At 39.4% G+C, this 15,146-nt stretch overlaps 1 protein-coding gene across 1 annotated transcript in view; it reads right to left on the bottom strand.

Moving 5' to 3' along the window:
- The window catches only part of WDFY3 (WD repeat and FYVE domain containing 3), a 244,999-nt gene that overhangs the window by 50,905 nt on the left and 178,948 nt on the right, over positions 1 to 15,146 (bottom strand). Inside the window, 5 exon segments of the mRNA XM_030564966.1 lie at positions 386 to 439; positions 2,801 to 3,028; positions 4,748 to 4,825; positions 6,239 to 6,396; positions 11,545 to 11,727. Of these exon segments, the coding sequence (XP_030420826.1) occupies positions 386 to 439; positions 2,801 to 3,028; positions 4,748 to 4,825; positions 6,239 to 6,396; positions 11,545 to 11,727 (701 nt within the window).

The raw sequence follows: 15,146 nt of genomic DNA, 5'->3' as shown, positions 1-15,146 counted from the left end.
AAAAAATATTTTAATAGTGGTGTTAGTTTTCATAAGTGACGCAAAATTACCACGTTGCCCATTACTAAACATGTTTCATAGTCCATTAATTCAGATCCCAAGCCAATACACGTTTACAGTGAGAACAGTGAGAGTACAGCCCAACACAGCCTTTTAGTGTGCAGGAAAGAAGGCAAGAGCTACAGAACGTTATAAGAAGTGAAGACTGAAGAAAACACAGTAACATCTTCTAGGTGTGAATATTGGAAACCTTTAATCCTGAAAATATTTACTGAAAGAACAATATTGAAAGCCAATCGAAGAAGCCTTGTTAAGTTTGCCTAGCATGCAGGAAAACATTTGTATTTGTTTGACATTCTTTCAGTGGCTAATTTTGTTTCTTTACCTTTTGAGGAATGGTATCATCAGGTGTCTCAGGAGGCTTACTTGAGAAGTCAGACTGAAAACAGGGCATTAAGTATAAACATATCAGAAAAAAACACTTTTGGGAAGAATGCCTGATGATATGTTCTCCTCTTTGCATATACGTATAACTTCAACTAAGAGTGAAATATACTCACTATTTAAACAAGCCTAGTGTGGTCAGAACTTTGCATTATTAGTTGGTTTCATTCATAATTCTTAAAAAAACCCTTGAATACTCATTTGTATATGATTGGGATTTTCTCAAGAAAATAGAGACTTCAAAAATGAATATGGGGAACACATACCTTCTTTGAGAATGAAATGCCTGTGTTACAAAAGGGCACATGTACTTCTGCACATGGCCCACATGTGCATACAAATACACTTATGCATGTGTATTAGTATTTTCATGTGTGCAAGTCAGGTGTGCACACTAATCTAGGTCAGCAGGCCTAGAGTTTGAGCTATATTAATGGAATATGGTATCCATTTTGCTCAGAATTATTGAAGTGGATGAGATAAATTACACTTCTCACCAAAATCTCTCAGTAATTTACAGTGGTGTAACAAGGTGCTAGAGGGTGAATTGAGTGCAACAACTGATTAGTGAAATCCTTCCCAACTCCCAAATCTAAAATTGTGATTACATCCAACATCATGGTCCCAGGCATCCCCCATCTGCCCCACAACACCCCTCTCCCCTACCCCTCCCTCCCCACAGCTCACCAGACCCTCACACATCATCCTGGGAACTTCATTGCCACTCACTGGCACCTTGCCCCGCAAAGCAGTGTTTTGCTCCCATCCTGGGCTAGGGGTGGCCCCTCTTACTCCTGTCTGCCCAGCAGCTCCACTTGCTCTCACCACTTTCCCACACTCACATGGTGAAAGCCAAATTTGAGTGTGAGTGGCATTGTGAACTGGCACACGTGGTTGCAGTGCCACTCAAGTTTGGCCTCGCCAGGTTCCAACATCACTCAAAATTTGGTTCAACTGTCCCAGTGATGATGGAGGGGGGCTAGGCCAAACCTGAATGGTGCTGCAACCCCTGCCCACCCTGTAGCAATACCACTCAAATTTGGTCTGGCTTCCCCTCCGTGGTAAGGAGTGGTGGCAAGGCCAAATTTGGGTGAGTCGCACTGCGACCCCACGCACCAGGTGAAGTGCTGGAGCCCTGCTCCATCTTGCTGGGCCCCAGCGTGACTGCACCACTTGCACCTTTTTTAGCTATGCCACTGGTAATTTAATATGCTTGAAAACTTTAAGAACTAATTCCTCATGCAATGTTTTGAAAATGTACCATTCTACGAAATTAATACTATTAACAGGCCTATATCTTTTGTTCCTAATATACTTAAACAATGTTTTATTGTCCTTAATTCTGCAAGCCAGATTTCTTGTCTTTTTCCTTCTCTTATCAATTTTCCACAATTCTTAGCTTCTAATTCCTCTTCATTGATATCGACTTCTCCCTTTTCCCATTTATTTTATAATATTATTAATTATTATTTTAAATTGGTTCTTTCACTTTCCCTCTAAGACTCAGTGGATTTTTAACTAGCATAGCCTTCTTTTTCAATTGTGGCCTTTTAAGGATCTAGTAAAATGGTCCTAAAAGGTTTCCAATTATAAATGAAATTTTTTGTTTGTAGTCTCAACCAATTTGGTTAAATTGTATTCAGCTTTGTGAAACTGACCTTTTAAAGTACCAAATGTGTATATATATTGCTGGTTTGGACTTCACTTTTATGATGTGTAAACAAGTTATGATCACTTGCAGCTAAGTAATCACTAATTTTTATTTCTATCATCAATTCCTCTTTCTGTCAAGAGGTCTAATATAGAATTTGCCCAAGGTGGGTGCAACATTTTTTGAGTTAGGAATTTGTCATCTACAATTTTTACATATTCGAAGGGTGTCTTAATATTGGTAGCATGAGATCTCCAGCATACGTTATTTATATTGAAGTCCCCGTTTTTTCTGCTACACAATATAGACAGATGCTTAAGGAGTCGGTCATCCTGTTCTCTAGCATCACTGGCAGTCTGTAGCAGACACCTAATAGTACCCTTTCTTGTGTTTTATCTGTTCAAACATCAATTCATAAGCATTCAAGATAATTTGCTTCTGAGCTGTTAATGACTAGGAAAAACATAGTATTATTTTTGACACTGCCATTTCACTCTCTTTCTGCCCACTTGATCCCTCCCACATAAGTTATGGGCAGGATTTTTAACATTCCAGTCATGCTAATCTTCCCACCACTTTCAGTAATACCAACTAGACTGAATTCATGCATTGTAATGAGCATTTTTTTTTAAAAACAACAAACACTGCACTTCAGAATAATAAGGCTTAAAAACTATTACAAACACTCAAATACTGTACACTTACCAGCAGATTTGTCTCTTGTTCAGTTTCTGGCATGTAAGGATACTGAATATAAAACATGTCATTTCGTACCATCTTCTTCCTCATTCTGCAGGGTCCCTCTGTCATCTCCAGCATACATTTATCCAGATGGGAGCCAATGGGAGGACCCCACAAACCTCGCTCCCTTAATAGTTCATACTCAATTTGAGACCACTCTTCTGTCACATATTTTAATGCATTCTGCTGACGCTGTAAATGCAAAGGTTTACAGGTTAACAACCAAGGCAAAATAATATTTCAAAAGAGCTTCTGGTTTTAAAGAAATGACTGTGGTTAAACTGCACAATACACTTCTACCCCGATATAACGCTGTCCTCGGGAGCCAAAAAATCTTACTGCGGTATAGGTGAAACCACATTATATCCGGGTAGATGTGTACTATATAGTTAATAGAGTTTGATTTGATGTTATAGTACCTCAATGCTATTTTAATTACATTTCCAGTAACAATTTATAAGGTTTATAGTGCATTTTTTGTCAGTGACACATGGGCTGGCTTCTTTCTTTTTAATTAAAGCTACTTCTAAATGATAAACATACAAGATGCATAACATTAATGCAAGTATTCTGGAAAGGGCTTTGTTGAATGAAGAAATTAATTCTATTTTGGATCCCTTCTCTGACTGTCCATACTTAAACATAATTCAGATATTACATTAACTACTAGCGCTATATTAATAGTTGGTTCCAAATGATTGTTCCTCTGGGAAGCGGTTTTCTCAGATTTACAGCATGCTGCTCAGCAAGTGATCCTAACCATAAATGTGATTTGCTGGCTGCCTAGAAGAAAATGCTAGGTTCTGTGATTTCATTTCAGGAGGAACAGATCTGGTAAAGAGCTGCTACTTTCTATAGATACCATGATTAGAAACAACTGCTCTAAAATCTTGTTTCTGTTATAAAATGGAGTACTGCACGTATGGAATGTATGTATGTACTATTACTGCTACATAACTGCAGAAATGTTAGGTCAGGATACTCTGTCCCAATTGTCGTAAGAATATTTCTAATATTGGAGAAAAAATATTTTGAAATTTGCTCCAAATCATGTATGATTTCCTGTGACTCACATTACTTTTCTTGTGGGACTGCCACACTGCAAACTCCAAAGCTTATGTCAAAGATAAACAACCTTTCAGCTGCAGTGTAATGGGATGATGCTTTTACCAGTCAAGGAACTGCGCGGCTGGTGCATGGCTGTTTAAGTACTGCAGACATCCTTACTAGAGATTATTTCATTTTTTAAAGCATCTACATGTAATTTATAATTTCAACTTCCCATCTCATACTTTGAGTATTATTATAAATATTAAAGCAAAAACTGTAAACATTAAAATAATCAATATGTAATAAACTCATTGTCCATGACACAGAAATATTTACTCCCCTGGTACAATCTCAGAAGTGGTCCCATGTCCAACTGACTACTCTTTACATGTTTCCACAAGTACCACCATTGCGACGCATGGTTTATATAAATAAGTCAACGTGTAGAAAACTATTTTCAAAAGTATGCCTTTTGTTTATTAAATTACATGACAGAGGCAATGACTGCTACACCAAAAAGGTTTTCCTCATTAATGTACTGAAAGACTCATGCATGGTTTTTTAATTTGATGTATAAAACCATGTAGTAATGGGCAGTGGTTCAGAGGACAGAGCACCAGACTGGGAATCAGGAGGCCTTGCGTCTAGTCTCAGCTCTGATGGGTGACATTGGGCAAGTTGTTTCAGCTCTCTGTGCCTCCATTCTCTCTCTCTGACATTGTCTGTCTTATCTGTTTCAAAGTTAAGCTCTTCAGGACAGGGACTCTTTTACTAAGTGTTTGTACAGTGTCTTAGGGAGATAGTATATGCAGTTTAATAGGCTCATCTTAATTCTAGTTAATTCCCTGGATACTCCCTTACCTCTTGATACTCTTTGTACTGCATGTCTACCAAGTCCCGAACCACTGCAATGTGAGTGAACATCCACTGGGAAATTTCCTAATCATAAATGAGACAGAACATATAGAAAGCAATTTTACAAAGGTAAATTTTTATTGCAAAATATATGTATAAAACATCTTAACTCTCACACAGAACAATTTCTTCTTAAAAATATATTAGATTGATTTCAAACCATTTAATGCAGCCATTTTCTTTAGTTTAGCTCAGAAAACGGATCGTAAGGAGACACATGTTGGTATTATTTAATGGTGACCTGCAAATACTTTGAAAACATCCCAGAAATACACCAAATACCAAAGGGCAGGGGGCATTCAATAAATAAGGGATTTAAAACTTCAGTTAATTTAAAAGGAAAAAAATTAACTCTTATGAATGGTGCCCGTTTTGCAGACTCTGGAGACTGAAGACCTCTGTGTTCTGTGGTTCCTGCCAATGCATGACTCTTCACCTCATTCAGTTCTTGGCCCCTCTTCCAATCTGGCTATCTAGAGCTCCAGTTATAACACCTATGATGTTTTTTCTTGTATGAACACCTGTCCACCAGGAAATGGACTAGACCACCAATTCATTTCACACAGGCCACTGAATACCTACTAGGCAACCTAGGGTTCTACTCTTCCACACCATGAGTAGCTCCTAAGGAAGTCAGATGGGGTTACTTGTGTCCCAGAGGAAGAAACAATCCACTAACAACCTGCTGAAACATCCAGATTCACATTTTTCTTCTGTTCTAACATCCAGACTCATTCATCATCGCTGAAGAGATACCATAGCACACACTACACTGGTGACAGCAAACAACAATGGCGCTGCTGGTTATCGTGGGGCTGAGTGGTTTTTTCAGTTATTTTATTTTATTTTTTAAATAAAAACAACAATGCTATGCTGTTTTGTAAAGTTAATATCTTTTAAATATATTCTATGGTTGAGGTGCTTCAGAAGTCAACAATTTTATTGTGGCGTATACAGGGGGATATAATCTTTTATTGAGTTCTATTCTGCAGTAAAGAAAATACTGCTGAACAGTGTGAGGCTTTTTAAAGGAAACCTAACGTCAAACTTAACTAAACCATACAACACTGTTAAAAACCCAAGCACCTATCTTGCTTCCATGGGTTGGCTCCAGTTTACTACAGTTGGATTTTGCAAATTGGGATGATGAAACATTACTAGTTTAGGGTCCAATCTATCCAAGCCCTCAAGCACAGGAATAACAAAGCATGTAAGCAGTTCCGTTGAGTACAATGGAATAACTTGCTGCTTAAAGTGCTTACTAGTGTGCCTTATGGAGCAGGAGTGAAGAAGTCTGGATATTCGGAAAGGGGAGGGATACTTTTTTCTCCTCTATTCCTCACTACTTGGGCATTCACCACATACAGTGAAGTGTGAAGTTGCTGGATTTTTCTCCCAAGTATTTGCACGTGATCTTTAATAAACAATACACATTACCTGTGTAGAGAGATTATGTTTGTTGAGCCCACTCTCCTTTCGGTTTCTTCTTGATCCAGTCAACTTGGAAAGGCCAAACCCGCTGCTGACCCGTGACAGCTTCGATTGTGTGCTTGGAACTAAAGATTCCCCTCTACTGATGCACTTCTTTTCATGAGCTATAATATTAAAGAGAGTGCTGATGTTATTTTTCTGATGGAATTATCACTTTACGTAGCTAAGCACTATTCCCCCTCCCTTTTTAAATTAAAGAAATGACCAACAACTTTCATATACAATTAGATAGTGTTAACCATACGTCATTGAGATTCTTAACGAGTGGAATAACTGCTTTAAAGCATGATGGGTCCAGAAAGAATGCTGAACTCTGGGGTAGGTTTTGTTCTATGCATTTATCTTCACTTCATATTACACTGCTCCTTCCATTACTCCTGGCCCCCCAAAAATCTGAAAATCTGGCTCTCCCATTGGAAGAGATGTGGCTATTTTTTTCTTCTTTCAGAAATGTATCATTTAGGAGACAGAAAAAGTAGAATAATCAATTGTGTATTCAGTATCAATTTGAAGACTCCAGGGTAAAAATAATGGAGATATGACAAAATATTTTTCCATCTCATTTTCCTTATGCTTATTTGCCACTCTTGAAGGAGCAGAGGGCATTTCCAAGAGGGCATCAATAACCAAAGGACAGTTACAGAGCTGACAAGTTGCATTCTCTCTTTCGCATTATAAATAATGTAAATAAGGAATGCTTCTAACAGATTTTGGATAGGGTGGGGCTACCAAATTATAAACAAATACCACATTTATATTGTGGCAACCCCCAATAAGCTGCTTTCTAAACACAAATGAAAACACTCAGCCCCCCGCCCCGAAGATTTTCAAAATAGAAACAGAGCTCAGCTGCAGTTCTCAAACACTTTCCTCATACTTATGTTGTTTTTACTTATATGGAACCTACATCAATTCACAAATATTTTCAATGTGTGTAGAACAGGTATGATTGTTACACACTTAAGATATTCGACATAAAACCAGGAAAGCAAGGAAATGAGAAGTGAAGCCACTTAACAGTGCACAGGTTCTTGTACTCTTCCCACAGGCACAGACCTTATAACTACCGTACAACACAGTCTACACACCCCTAAGGGTGCCGGCCATTCAACAAGCCTTTTACCAAACTACCCTCAAAACACACCAATTAACAACTAGTGTTACAATGGGGTAGCATGATGGAGGGGGTATGTGCAGAAGGGATGCCGAGGGAGTAGTCTGATGCTGAGGTTGGTATCCATAGGGGCCAGGGCTGGACTAAGGAAATCTGGTGCTTAGACATACTATGACACTGTCCTCTCCAAAGTCCCAAAACTGTACCATGGTTCTGCCACCTCCCACCTGAAGTGGAAATGACAGATGCCTCTGGGAGTCAAGGCCAGCATGAAGCCAACTTTCCCTCCCCCCAAAAGGGGCAACAAGAACCATTTCCCCTTGAGAGTAGCAGCAGGGGTCCCCTTCATCTCTCCTGAAGAGGGAGGGGTGGCAGGAGGCTGGGCCACCACCAGCAGCCAAGACACATTTGCATGGGTGGGGTGTGGGCCAGGCCTGCTACAATCTTCTCTGGCCACAAGGGAAGTCCTCTGTTGAGGTGGGATTGGTAGAGTTCCCAGAGCTGTGGATGCACTTGAGATGCACCTCTCAACCTCCTTGAGGCACACCTCTGAGAAGCAGATTGTTTCAGATTGTCTGCAGAATCAGGCAGAACACTGTTTCAGTTATGCTTGGCTTGTGTTTTAAGCTTTTCCTGAAACTAGAAACTTATTTTTAATTTTAAATAAATGGAAGACTAGATTCTGACTTAATCACGTATCTGCAGGAGCTGGTGCCTAGGCACATACCTATCATGTCTATGCCATAACTCAGTCGTGCTATGAAGGTTGAGTTCAGGCTCTGCTGTAAGGTATGTAGTGTATGATACTTGTAATAGCAACGAGTCCTGTGTCTATAAGTGGAGGAATAGATGATGCACACTGTTAAGTAGCTTATTTTTTATTTTCCTTGATTTTAAAGTTTTGCATCATATGTTATGTGCATTGCTACCTTAACCACAGAAAGTCTGTCCTACCCAAGGCTGTCTCAGTAACAGAGCTCCGATTACCAAGGGAGCTTGCCTGTCCCCTTCTTACTGCTGTAGACTTTAGGAGGTGGAATATGGTGGGAGAGAGAGAACTGGGGATTGTTGCAGGGAAATAAAGAAGGGTGAAAGAAGCAGTATTGCCAAATCTAAACATCTAAAAATCATGTATCAGGTCCCCCAATATCATGAAATTGACAAAAACCAACCAACAGCAGCTTTATAAGTACTGCTAATACCACTCCACTTCTTTTGTTTGCTGTCTGATTTTTGAGCCACTAGGGGAAGCAACTACCATACGTGATCATTTCAGGTTCACTATTCAACTTTAAATTCACAAACAAATATGTGATCCTGCCTGTTAGCTTCTTGAAGAGGACTTCACTTACCCTCTCCTGATGCCGAGCTTGGGGGAGCTGCCATTTTATCCCTCTTCATCCCCTCTCCACTAGCCTGCCTCCCTCCTAATCCTCTCTGCCTTTTCTTTGTATGGCCAACTCTTCCTCCCAGGCTTCTACATACAGCCTCCTGCCTACCCTGTTTTCTCTTCAAAAACTACCTATTATGAGGGATCTACTGAAGATTCACTTCTCGGACAATTTTTCCATAAACACTCAATTTCCACAACAAAAGTCCAGCCAGATGTAGAAAACCAAGAATTTTAAGATTTCAGAAAGACACCTTAACAACCAGCCTCTCCATAATTAGTTTTTAATGCCTGCCATTTATTGTTTTAAAAATTAAAATGATAGCATAAACTAATCAAGACAAAACGCTAATGAAAGTTTTGGCTGGATTAGAAAGTATTTGGCATGGCAAGGTGTGATGAAAAAGTGTAAGGAACAGAATCATGCAAACCATTTTCACACTATGCCCGCCATCGAGGCCAGGTTACACTATACCATCTTGCTACATGAGGAGTATTTGTTCATTTTTCTTCATCTTAACTGGTTTCACAGCCATATTTAATATTCTCTGTATCGAAAAGACCTAACTAAATTGAGAAAACTTAGCACTGAAATGAATGAGTGGGAGCTTAGACTCTCACTGTCCTTTCTGGGATGCTAACAGGAACCTACTGCTAATCTGGATTGTTGTCCCAAATTCCACTGGTCGCTCATTTCTTTTAAAATATGAATAAACAATAACCCATAGAGACTAACCTTGTCCAATAAAACAAATGTGAAACCAGCAAATAGTTCAGTGCTATGGGCATCAGATGCCTCTTTCAGTCTGCAGTTATAGTACCATGATAAAATGCTGAAGATATTTTAATTCCTATTAATACCCCAACCTTTGTTTAATTCCCCATCCTTGTTTAGTGAACCGCTAACACAGAAACAGTAGCGTCAGAGCTGCTGACAATATGACTTACTGATGTTCAGGCCTCAGACTTGCCTCAAATAGTATTTTCGCAGAAATTATACTGGGATAAATTTTATTAAAACAATTCTGAAGATAAGAGTTATAACTAATCAGACTGGCATGCATAGAATAACAACCATTGCTCTAGTTCTAGAATAGAAATGACCTTATAAGATAAATAGTAATGAAGGATAGGAATATAATTAATGCCAGTCAACGTGGCTTTATGGAAAACAGGTCTTCTCAAACAGATTTGATTTCAGTCTTAGAGGAGAATACAAGTAAATGTAATATATTTACACTTCTATAGGGATTTAAAGCAAAGTGGATTAAGAATTTGCCAACTGCCAGATCTCAAAGTAGCCATCAATGGGAATCATCATCCAATGGGAGTGTTTCAAGTGGGGTTCTGCCAGGATTAATATTAGGCTTACATTTTTTAACATTTTCATCAATGATTTGGAAACAGAAAAATCACTGCTAATGAAATTTGAGGATGACAGAGGTTGGCAGAAAATAACCACGAGGACAGATTACTCATACAAAGAGATCTGAAGCACCAGGTAAACTAGGCCCATTAAAACAAAATGTGTTTTAATAAAGCCAAATGCGTTATACATCAAGGAATAAGGAATGCAGGCCATATTTACAGAATACAGATCTGTATTATGGAAAGCAGTGACTCTGAACAGGATTTAGGGGTCATACTGGACAAGCCAATCAACATGAGCTCCCAGTATGATGCTGTGGCAAAAAGGGTTAATGCAATCCTGGGATGTATAAACAGGGGAGTAATGAGTAGGAAAGGTGAGACTGATAATGCAATATTACATATAGTTCCGGTGTTCATATTTTAAGAAGGATGTTGAAAAATTGGAGAGGGTGCATAAAAGAGCCATAAAAATGATTCAGGGGGTGGAGAAAATGTCTTACTGTGAGACAAAGAGCTCAAAGGTTTAGCTTATCAAAAGAAAGCTTGAAAGGTGACTTCATTAAGAGAAGAAAATTTTCTCAAGGGAAGAAAATACCTGATACTAAAAGGCTCTAATCTAGCAGAGAAAGGCATAACAAGAATGAGTGGCGGAAAGCAGCACCAGGACAAATTCAAATGGGAAATAAAGAACAACATTTTAGCAGTGAAAGTGATTAATCATTGGAACAAACTACCAAGAAAAACGGTGGATTTTCCATCTCTTGATGCTTTCAGATCAAGATTGGATGCCTTATGAAAGATATCCTTTAACCAAACACAATTGTGCTTTGGTCAAACAAAAGTTCTTGGGCTCAGTAAAGGGGTAACTGGGTGAAACTTAATGGCCTGTGATCATATTAGATAATCTAATGGTCCCTTCTGACAGTAAACTCTACAAAACCAAGAATTTAGGATGTTACATGTTTTTGCTGCCACAAGTACAGGATAAGTGCATTATTCACAAGAGGTGGCCGTATGACAAATGAGTTGTACAGGTCCTCCCAAACAAGAGAGAATAAATTTTTTAACCCATGCCATCATGTTTTATTTATGCTATAAGTGCATCTTATTTTGTCTGTCTTTTATTGCTAAATATGTTTGTTTAATGGTCTGCAATTTGTACCATGGTTTGAGAAACGTATGCCAGTTTGTTAGGCAGAGGTGTTGGTGTGATTGTAGTTATATCTATCAATAAGTGCTATAAGCATACATGCAGAATACACACATCCTAAGTTAATTATTAAGGGTACAAAACACATGAGACTGAATATCTGGTGTAGAAGATAACAGACCAATTTGATATATTTTGGAATCATGTATGTTCACATTTATTCTTACCCAAGTGATTTTGCCAGCATTTTAAACTTGCTTCTTCAATAAAAGGCCTTGCTACGACTATATCCACATGGCCACGGTCATTAACAGGTAGTGTGACTTTGAATACCTCTTCTAAAACTTGTTTCTTACTGTGAATCAGCTCTGTCCATACTCTGTTTATGGCTTTTAAAAGAAGCTGGCGACCTAAACAGGTAAAAAGATCATAAATAATTTCCCACTATATTTTTGCAGTTTTACAGTAAGTATTTATGAGCTGAGTGAATAATTCATATAAAAATATACATCTAATAAAGAAAGCTTTGTATTCCCCACATGCAGAATGTCTGTGATCAGATTGCTTTTTCCTCAAATTCTTTGAGAGCATTTGACCAATTTTTTTTTTCCTCCTTCCAGGGACTGATGATCACAAACACTTCTCTCTGAGCAGTCATCATTCCAGCTGTGTTGATTTAGTTGTGTTTTTTTCAGGTAAGTCATACAGCATTGCTTCTGTTTCCTGATTGGATAAGTAAGCCAACAAGTCCACTACAAATATACTGTAAAAGCAGCAAAGAATCCTGTGGCACCTTATAGACTAACAGACGTTTTGGAGCATGAGCTTTTGTGGGTGAATACCCACTTCCTCAGGTGCATCTGAGGAAGTGGGTATTCACCCACGAAAGCTCATGCTCCAAAACGTCTGTTAGTCTATAAGGTGCCACAGGATTCTTTGCTGCTTTTACAGATCCAGACTAACACGGCTACCCTCTGATACTTGACTACAAATATACTGACACGCGTATTCAAAATTTGGTTTCCAGTAATTCTTACACATGTTAACTTTTAAATTCACATTCATTCTGCTAACCTTGAACTCATAAATGTTTGTGGGAAGCAAACACAAACAGGCACAAACACAGCCAAAGAACATTCATGTGACAACTTAAAAAAAAAGTATTTACAATATTGTTCAGAGCATTCAATATCTATAATTAATCTGGGACTCAGTCTTGTTTTCTGAATCATGTCTTCCTTTCCACATTAACTATTATCTTAATTTCATACTTTTATCTCCTCCTCAAACTGGCACCCAAGTAAGTGAGGTAGCTAATATTTTGAGACTGTGGCAGTATATTTCTGGTGTTATTAGGAGTGATACAATGTTTTAGCTGAAGGCTGCTGCCTATATTCTGCCTATGAAAGCTACCAATGAAGAATATGGAACTGGTATATCAACAGTAGCGTGACTGGGATTAGTTGAGCTCCCAACCGGACTTTCTTCACTAGTATTACAGCTCACCACCATCAGTCTGTGTGATTGAGTGTTTTGTGCCCTTGAGATATTCCCGGGCATAAGAAAAATGACAAAAAAGAATCATTAAGGACTTAAACTCCTCCCATTTTAAAATAATCCCTTCAGTGATATAGACCCAAGCGTATTTGGAAAGGGTTTGGTTAACTGGGAAGAGAGAGGACAGGAGAGGGTTGAACGGGACAAGGCAGACAGAAGTGGTCACTCCTCTTCGGAACCGAGAATGGAACTCAAGATTCCAGAGTTTCACCATTCCTCCACTGTCAGCAAAGAACTATGAAATATACTGGGCAAAGTGTGTTTCTCCATCCACTTCTAGTGCTGTTTCACATAACAGTAAGGGGTTGTCATCCTCTATCAGTTACTCCCATAGCTCAAGTGGCACAGGTCTGTTCAGTGGAAATAAAGGTTCCAACCCTGCTGATAAAGCATGCGGATGTCAGTGTGATGCTACATGACTGAATTTGTATTTTCAGCTTCCTTTTTTAAAAAGCTAGCAAATTACACCAAAAAATCCCTACGTTAAAAGAACGTTACTAAACTTGCAACATCAAGCACTCAGAAATTAGGAAATGCCACAATAAAGAGTGCCTGTGCAACCTTAACTCAGCCCCTTTGTGCATAAGCATTTTTATACAGTCTTTGATTACATGATCACATACTTTTATTTCTACAGGACTCCTGCTTCATTCAATGCATAGTATGAACCTGCTCTGGAGAAGAATCAGAGCTGTGTTAGTAAAGGAGGCTGTTGTCTATAAGTTCCCTGCCTCATTTGTTGTACAAGTTGAAAGATGTGTAGAGGAGGCAAGGGACTGTAGGAAGAAAAAGGATAATCTCATGTTGAAGGCAGCTGAACGCTGCCCTGGACAAGTGGATTCTATACCTGCCTTTGACAGTGAGTTCCAATGCGACACTGTGCAAGTAACTTGCACCAAACTTATCCACAGGAGATCACTGACTATGTGTTTCTTATTTTCTCAGTGCCTGATTTGAGATCCTGGGGTATGATGTGCTGAGCATTCAGGACAGCAATGGAAGATGTGCTTTGAACACACAGAAATCAGGTTCTAGGTGTCTCAAAAGGGCCACCAAAAATTAATGGATACTTCTGACCTTAGTCTCTCTATGCCTCAGCTCCCCATCTTGCAAAATGGGGATAATACTCTTTATTCACACAGAGATGTTGGGAAAAAGAAAGATTACCTACTGTATAGTAACTGAAATTCTTCAAGTTGTGTGGTCCCTCTGGGTATTCACTGTGGGAACGCATATGCTCCTGTACCCAGAATAGGAAATTCTTCAATATTAGTGTCTATTGATCCTTTCAGCCGAGGACATAAAAGGCAGTGTGAACTGACCACCACTCCAGTTCTGATTCTGCCATGAATCACGTGATGATGAGAGCAGAGGGGAAGGAAGGCAGGTCATGAATAGCCATAGGGATCATACAGCTTGAAGAGTTACTGTAAGGCAAGTACATTTTCTTTCTTCTTTGATTGCTGGCCTTATGTCACTGTGGGTAACTCCCAAGCAGTATTTGTTGGGGATCAGCGCGCAAGGAAGGATGCTGTACCATGGAGTGGGGGATCACTGAGGCAAAGGACTACCCCTTCCAACCATAGCTTGGACTAATGCGTAATGCCTAGTGAAGTTGTGTATGGAGCCCCGGCTAGCTGCTTTGCATATCTCTCCAATGGGGATTTCCTATAAGGAGGCTATTGATGCTGCTTCGGCTCTCACAGAATGGGCCCTGACAATTAGAGGAGGATGGGGTTTCATGAGATCATAGCAAAGGATGATGCAGGGAGAAGTCCACTTAGAGACCCTTTGGGAAGAGATAGCTTTCTAATGGTGACAGACAAGCTTGGGGACTTCTGAAAGGGAGCCGTTCCATGCTGTTAGAAGGCTACAGCCCTGCACACATCCAAGGAATGAAGCCTTGTCTCTCCTATGTTGTGGTGAGGCTTGGGGTAAAACACTGGAACGTGAACAGTCTTGTTAGAGTGAAACTCAGAAGAAACTTTAGGGAGGAGCTTTGGATGTAGTTAGAAAGAACCCTTGTGAAAAACTGCAAAAGGTAAATCCACCATGAGGATACCAAGCTCTCCAACCCTTCTAGCAGAGGTAACTGCCATCAAGAAGGCAATTTTCATAGAAAGGGGAAGGAGGGAACTGGAGGCCAACGGTTCAAATGGTGGTTTCACGAATGCAGAGAAGAGGAGGTTCAGATCCCAGACGGACTTGTTTTGCAACGGGAGAGAATGTCCTTATGATGCCATCAGTCACTCTGCAGTAATACGGTGAATAA

Source organism: Gopherus evgoodei, chromosome 5, assembly GCF_007399415.2.
Source record: "Gopherus evgoodei ecotype Sinaloan lineage chromosome 5, rGopEvg1_v1.p, whole genome shotgun sequence".
In the NCBI taxonomy this organism is placed as follows: Eukaryota; Metazoa; Chordata; order Testudines; family Testudinidae; genus Gopherus; species Gopherus evgoodei.
The sequence above is the reverse complement of the archived record's forward strand: the minus strand, read 5'-3'. Positions and strand labels throughout refer to the sequence as shown.